At 41.5% G+C, this 7,555-nt stretch overlaps 2 protein-coding genes across 2 annotated transcripts; one reads left to right on the plus strand and one right to left on the minus strand.

Moving 5' to 3' along the window:
* Positions 1–89: 89 nt before the first annotated feature.
* tyw5 (tRNA-yW synthesizing protein 5) lies at positions 90–4,500 on the minus strand. Its single transcript, XM_076081950.1, has 8 exons — positions 4,205–4,500; positions 2,974–3,128; positions 2,810–2,879; positions 2,654–2,698; positions 2,347–2,484; positions 2,005–2,085; positions 1,752–1,875; positions 90–1,531 (listed from the first exon to the last, which is right to left on the minus strand). Exons 1-8 carry the CDS (start codon positions 4,283–4,285, stop codon positions 1,221–1,223), a joined length of 1,005 nt encoding a protein of 334 aa, XP_075938065.1. The 5' UTR covers positions 4,286–4,500; the 3' UTR covers positions 90–1,220.
* Positions 4,501–4,555: 55 nt separating this feature from the next.
* Positions 4,556–7,425, plus strand: maip1 (matrix AAA peptidase interacting protein 1). The gene is made up of 5 exons (XM_076081951.1): positions 4,556–4,895; positions 5,063–5,134; positions 5,387–5,513; positions 6,084–6,234; positions 6,344–7,425. Exons 1-5 carry the CDS (start codon positions 4,587–4,589, stop codon positions 6,420–6,422), a joined length of 738 nt encoding a protein of 245 aa, XP_075938066.1. The 5' UTR covers positions 4,556–4,586; the 3' UTR covers positions 6,423–7,425.
* The last annotated feature ends 130 nt before the right edge of the window (positions 7,426–7,555 follow it).

Here is a 7,555-nt window from a genome sequence, read left to right on the forward strand (position 1 = left end):
GTGAAGTGCAGACATGCTATAAGAGAAACAGGAGTGCTGTTGTAGCTGGAACACTAGCTGTTCTTGAAGAAACAGAGGGACTCTTGAAATATCATTTTTAACAGTTTATGAGTTTTGCTAATGCATTAAAAAAGGCTTTGGTGTTAACGGGGTGCTACATTATTTTCATCTTTATGCTATGTGTTGGCCACAAATAATTGTTATAGTTTTCAGCAAAGTGCTTCCCTGTAAATTTCGCAGCAAGAAACCACCATATAGTTGCTTTTGAGACATTAAAGGGGAACACCAACTAAATGACGAAGTCCAATATGTTACTTCCATGGCCTAAGAAAGTCCAATCAATACTTGTGAACATGAGCTGCTCTCTCTGAAACCAGAGAAAGGAAGTCTCTAACTTGTGATGTCAAGTAGTAAGTGTGGAGGCTGCTCAATAGACAATGAATGGGATGATTCTGTGAAACCATAGAAAGTTTTATTACTTTTTATACCCAAAAGAGCTTCATTCTATCGTAGTGTTGTGAAACAGAAAATGTACCTTTATACCCGGAACATTCTCCTGGGTGCTCAGTGTCATCTAGAACATCTCTACCAATTTATCGTCAATGGAGCAGCACACTTTATACCACATAGTTTAGGAATAACATGTATGAATTCTGAAAATGGTTTCTCTTTCCTGGAAATTAGCCCCATACAGGCGGCAACCTCCAGTTCTGACGAGTGAAGACCATGAGGAAGTGTCTTAAAACGTGCATTCTCTCTACTGACCATCAGGGGGCGACTCCTCTGGTTGTATAGAAGTCTATGAGAAAATGACTCTACTTCTCTCTTGATTTATTACCTCAGTAAACATTGTAAACATGAGTTTATGGTCTCAATCTCTAGTTTCAAGTCTTCAATACAGCATGATGTTCATTTAGTAAATTATGGTCCATTCAGAGTAAAATAGACCATAAAGCAGGGGATGCTTTAGGGCGGGGCTTACTGTGATACCAGAGACCTTTACGGCGTCTACGTCATTCCTCTGCATTCCATATAAGGTCACTTCTGTTCATTGGTTGCAAAAAAGCCAAGATGGCGGCAGGCAAATCGCTAAACTCGAGGCTTCAAGACAGCATTCAACAAACCAACGGATGACGTCATGGTGACTATGGCCTCATGTTGATATTTTGTTCATCCAAACGTCCACATGCTCTGTTAAAATCACATTCAACTTCCAACCCTCATCCAGGTTTGGTGAACTGGCTGCTGGGTAACGTTCCGTCCCGCGTAGTTGTGCTCGACTGGCCGTCACAGTACGTCCGCTTCTGGATGCGTTGGACCATTCGGCGCCCGTAAAAGTCCCGATAATCGTCCGGGAGCTCGTCCAGAGTGCGTAGCGCCCTCTCCAGCGCCTGAAGGGCTCGGGTCGCGGCTGCGGGGTCTTTGTTACCATACGGGTCCTTCCGGTCATAGCTGTCGGCAGGTAGATGGCGCCAGAACACATTTACGCCCACACCGAACTGCAGGGCCAGGGTGTTGTGGAACCACAGCGCTGAGGAAAGCAGGGACACCCTGATTATTTCAAGTCCTTCAAATATGAGAAGACAAGTTACTGTAGTGTGCGGTGTGTTTCCAATACGAAGCGTCCACTGGGATTTGTGAGCCACAAGAGTTTGGTGTGAGAGTTACATGAGAAGCATGACAGTATGATGTCATATATCTAGTAGGTGTCATTGCAGGAGGACTCGCTTAATGTGGACAGTTTTACTTACCAGGGATAAAAAGTAGATCCCCTGGCTCCAGCACACACTCGTATCTCTTTGCCTTCACAAACTCAGGAAACTGATTCAGGTCCGGGGAGTCGATGTCCAGCACCTCCGATTTATCACCTGATGGGTTGAATTAAAATGAAAAGAGACACGATAATATTATAAACCATAACACACCCATTCCTAGTGGGGTTGATACAGCATATTTTGAGCAATCAAACAAACTGGCATCTTCGCACAGCCACTTGCCTGACAGGTAGAGGTGCAATGCATCCTGGGGGCTGTAGAGAGCCACTCTCTTCCTCCCCGTCACCTGAGCCAGCAGGTTGTCCATCACCTGAAGGAATGAACCACAAAGACCAGAAGAGGGAGAGTTTACTGAGGCTACCCACTTAGAAACTCAACATTATTTCCTGTGAGAGATAAATTAAAGTATTGAATTAGCACTTGTGTATATATATATATATATATATATATAAATGATCATTATTATATATATGCCAATAAGGACAGCACATCCAAATTGCATCTTCATGACATCGTAGTCCACCGTAGGACTTGAAAAAAAATAAAGTATAACGAAATGCAGGGCGCTCACGTCGTAGTGCGTCCACAGCTGCAGACCACAGGAGCTGATGCGGAACACACTGGAGAAAAACTGATTGGGTTCAAAGAACTGTGGGATGTGAAAGTCCTCCGCCAAGTCCGGGAACTGTTTGCTCAGATCAGCAGGTTCCTGAGAGAAAGACATTTATATTCCTGGTCAAGAGCTTTCCCCGAGTTGGACTGAAGACGGTTTTTGGTTGTTTTTTTGCCATAAATACAATGTTAGTTGATGCACAATCTGAAAGGTACAAAACCTAACCTAGCTCTATCTTCACATATTTCATAGGTCTTCTTAATACCTTTCGAACGTCCTCTCCCAGTGATCGAAGATAATAGCTCTCGTCCTAACATAAGATCAAGGAAAGAGTGGCATTAAAAGACACTCACAACATACTGTACAATTATTTTTATATATATATATATATATATATATATTTATTTATTATGATCCTTACCTCACACAGGAAGAAGTCGGAGTGCTTTTTTTCAGATGCCCTTTTCACAAACTCATTGAATGGCAGAGTCCTGTAAATAAAGATGTGTAGCTGAGAACTCTGCAGAGAAGGAGTATTGATCAGAGAGAGAGAGACAGAGATAGAGAGAAAGAGAGAGCGCTCACTTGTACGCAAAGTTTTTGTGCAGGAAGTCCATCTGCGGCACAGTGGACACGTGGATCTTCACTTCCTTGTCTCCCCCTCTCTGTCCCAGATATTCCACCGTCCACTTCTCCAGGCATGGTCCGAGACACGTGCCTCTCAGGATGGCTGGTCTGCGCTGGGAACAAATCGGCGTACCTTTAGCTGTAGATGCACATCTGTACACTCTGTCTGATGGCAAATAAATGTACTCCAGGATCCAATATCTTACATAACATTATATATAACTTAAAGGGCCACTCCAACAATTCTACACATGAAGATCACTTTACTTGTCGTGGGGAGTACTAGTGCTCAGGCTGTCATTACAATTGTATAATGTCCTCTGTGGAAAATAACCCTGATGATGTCATCAGACATTTGGTTTTAAACTGAGGTCATAAGAGTTTAAAAGATGTGGATGTTTACCAGGCTTGAAGGGTCTAATAAACAGGTGCCAACGCAAAACTACTTAAGTCAGGACATCTCAACGTTACATCAATACCATTCTTTATTTAACGTGTCTTTTTATGAGCGTGCAACTCCAAAAAACTGGAGTAGCTTTAAGACCCTGAACAAAGTGACAGATAGTGGATTCTGCATGACAATAAATATGGCTGCAGGTGGTTGTGTCTCTAAAATGAAACTGTTTTTCCAGTGTTTCTGAACAGTTCATGTACACATTGGAGAGCTGCGGGGAGCATTACGAGGCAAATCTCTAACTTGAGATTGTCTTAAGGCTGCAGCTCATGATTATTGTCATTATGGATGAATCACTTTATCAATGTATCAAAAACACTTTAGTCTGTCACAGAGTGGTGAGAAATGCCGGTCACAGTTCCCCAGAGCTGAAAGTGCCATCTTCATCTCAGATTGGTAGTTGTATCTAACCAACGGGCTGAACCCTAAAGGTATTCAGTTAATAGTGATCTAAACACAGACAAGCAGTGTGTTTGCTCAGTAAATGACTGCAATGATTCATGAATTTGTAAGTGATTGATTTTCTATGAACTAACCTGTCATTAGCTAATTCTTGTCAACATCACCAGTAGACATAATCTGAGACATTGTCTTGTGTACCAGGATAAGCAAAACCTGACAATGTAAGCTGAAACAAACAAGTCTAAGAAGCAGCAGCAGCAGTCTGGTAAGGTTACAGCAGGAGAGTGTAGTTTAGCCGTGTGGACCAACACTAGCTGCGCGGGTGTATCTTACCTCGGGATAAATATCTCGCAGAAACACGTCCTTATCTACTTCTGTAAATATCGGCACAGGTACTTTTTCCTGCAGCTCCATTTCACATGATTTGCTTTAGAAATGCACGAGCTGGTGAGAGTAAACAGCTCGTGAACTGAACGGGCGTCACATTGTTAGTGTTCCCCGTAGAAACGAAAAATGACGAAGTAAAAGTCAGCTGTATAAAACAACAGTACGGTATGTTAGTTACAAAACAATGTCCATGTTTGGTAGATACACAAATTAATTATATTCCCAGAATGTAATTACATTACTGTCTGTATTTTTAATATTTGTTATTTGTTCCTCACCGGAAGTTACAAGCACAAGAACCAGGAAGCTTCCGGGGGGGGGGGGAAATATGGCGCTGCCCATGTTGAGAGGTTGTCACAGGTTTCCATCAACATTAAGCTTTACTCGTCTATGTGTGAATGAAAGTATCATCCTGAACCGATCCGGTAAACGGCGGCTACCTTCTCCATCACCTGCTGCTGTGGTAGCAGCGGTCCGCCCGTACAGCTCCGACCGCGGCGGACAGAACCAGAAGGTGGTGGTTGTCGGCATCCCGAATCCTTTTATCTGGTTTCGCACCCGAATATACTACTTTCTGATCCGGGCTTACTTTGATAAAGAGTTCAGCATTGAAGAGTTCACGGAGGGAGCGAAGCAGGTCTGTAAAAACCTGAAAATATATGGTGTTAACGTGTTGTGAGCTAGCTACAACTGCTCTGAACGCTATAGTATTCATTGCACGTGATTTATTATATTCATACCCTCAATTAACACCTCGTTAATTATGTTCTGTTGTTGTTGAGGACGTTCTGTTAACTCTTGCAGGCCTTCTCCCATGTCTCCAGACTGTTGTCACAGTGTCAGTATGAAGCTTTGGAGGGGCTCGTGGCTCAAGACGTAAGTATGGGAAGCCAGCAAGTCCAAACTTATTATTCATTCTCTAACTTAAAAAAATATATATATATATATCAACATATCAATACATTGTAGAGACACATATTTCAGTTGATCATATTGAAAAATCTTAATTTTAACGTATTGCTACCAAACATAACAGAACAGACTTTTTGGTATGTTAATATTATTGTATATAACGGGTGTAATCTCGCTGCTCAAGTTGAGCTTTATCTAATTTCCATGTCTTTGCAGTTGATTGCAAAGCTGGAGGAAAAGTGCAACGCGCTGCCATCGAGCCACAAGAAAGCTCTGTCTGCAGACGCTGATGAGATCATGTATACGACAGCTGGAGACGTGGGGATCCACTATGATGATAATGGTCAGCATGAAGTCTTTACCTCCCATGAAAAGACACAAACCAATGAATTGATCCGACTACCAAATACTGAAATAGTGTGTATCAGAGCCTGATATATATCGTCTTCCTCTGTAATATAGAGCTCCATTGTTGTCCAAAACTATTAAAAACACACCAATGAGCCACACTGTTTCACTGGGTGACATGTTCCGTCATTACCCGGAATACACACACTGGTTTATTCTGACTCAATCCCAAATGCACCCTCCTGCTGCTGTAAATATTCACCAGAGTACCATGGGGATTAATCCACAGCTGAAAATAGTCCCCAACAAATGCACTATTTACTCCTCTTTGAAATAACCTTTGTTAAATATTATAGTGCCCAGATGTTTTGGTAAATTGCTGAGGCTTTTTTTTCAGTAGGAACCAATGGCCCTTCCCAAAAATAAATAAATAAATAAAACAACTTTACTGGGAAAGAATGAGGGAAACAACAGAGGAGGGATCCCTCCTGCAGGACGGAACGGACAGACATGCAATGGATGTTGTGTGTTTTTTGTGCTGTGCTAATCAGTTCTGTTTTTCCAGGGAGAAAGTTTGTCAGTATTCTGATGCGTTTCTGGTATCTGACAAGTGCACATCTTCCTAACGACACCATGGAGGGAACCCGTGTCTTCCAGGTGGACATCGGTGGAGAGGGAGAAGCAGAAACGAAGAGGCTCCTAACTGCAAACTATGAGTAAGCATATCATTTCTGTCAGGAGTGTAATGACTCGGGCATATAGAATATAACTAAGCTCTGTGTGTATTAGAGTATTAGTGCTGATCTTTCTTGTCTTTTCTGACAGATTCCAAAGGGAGTTCACTAAGGGAGTGCCTCCAGACTGGACCATTACGAGGATAGAGCACTCCAAGCTTTTGGATTAAGGTGGTTTTGATTTGTGGCAGTTGTGCCACTGGAAACGAATCAAAGACATGAAATCGCCCTCAGTATTTGCTTTCATTAAATCGAGTAAAACAAAAGCAGCTCAAGGTAATCAACAGAGGGAAAACGTGTCGCATCGCCTCACTGGGAGGTCAGAGGAAAGCACCAGCACAAACTTGGATTCACTCACTATTCACTGTAGAAAAGACACATGAGCCGACTCATCTATATCATAGAGACTGCAGAGATCTGTGTGCAGTTAACAGTGTTATACCCCAAAACAGTGATCAGAACTAGGCTACAGCAGGTTTGTGATCTCTTGAACTTCTTATTTGAACTAAAACTATTGTGTTTCTATGTAGGGCTGTGTGGTATAACGGTGTTACAATTCAATCTGCCAGATTTGTCTCCACACAAAAACATGTTGTAGTGGCCATTTGTCGACTTCATCCAACTTAAACAAACAATACTCAAACGCCACTGATGCACCGTGGTCGGTATTTTTACGCAGCCAGAAGAGAGTGGATTGTCCATGCAGGATTCCGATTTTTGTGTTTATTGAATAAAGCAAACAAACGAACTAACAAAACTCCTCTCGTGCTGTCTCTCCTGTGATGTGATATGCTGGTAAAAACTATACGCCCACCCCGGTGCATGCTGGTCCTATCCTTCTACTCATATATATATAGCAACAGGTGCCCACAGTAATTACCCAAAAAACAATATAACTAAACAAATTACTATTAAAGAGAAAAATAATCTTAATATATAAAACATCTACAATAATTAAACAATACTACTTATAAATGAAATAACAAAATACAATATCAAATAAATAGCTCCAACACATGTCTTTCTTTCTTTTTTTTACCCCACACAACCTGTTGCAGTAACCCGACTCTGAAGTTCATGCTATATATGTACCGTCTTTGCAATGATTAAGGCAGCTCGATGCAGCTGCGGCAGACCCTTGATTGTTTTATTAAAGATTTGAGAAATGAAAAATGTGCACAGTTATTTTTTTAATTCCTAATTCTTTTTTATCTATTCTAATAATTGAAATAAGGAAATGTGTGCTAAAACATATAAACATTAATGAAGAATACGTTAAGGGCATTTAAAAATTAAATACAAA

The sequence above is a fragment of the Anarhichas minor genome, unplaced genomic scaffold (assembly GCF_050575085.1).
Source record: "Anarhichas minor isolate MPS153535 unplaced genomic scaffold, ASM5057508v1 ptg000087l, whole genome shotgun sequence".
Lineage (NCBI taxonomy): Eukaryota > Metazoa > Chordata > Actinopteri > Perciformes > Anarhichadidae > Anarhichas > Anarhichas minor.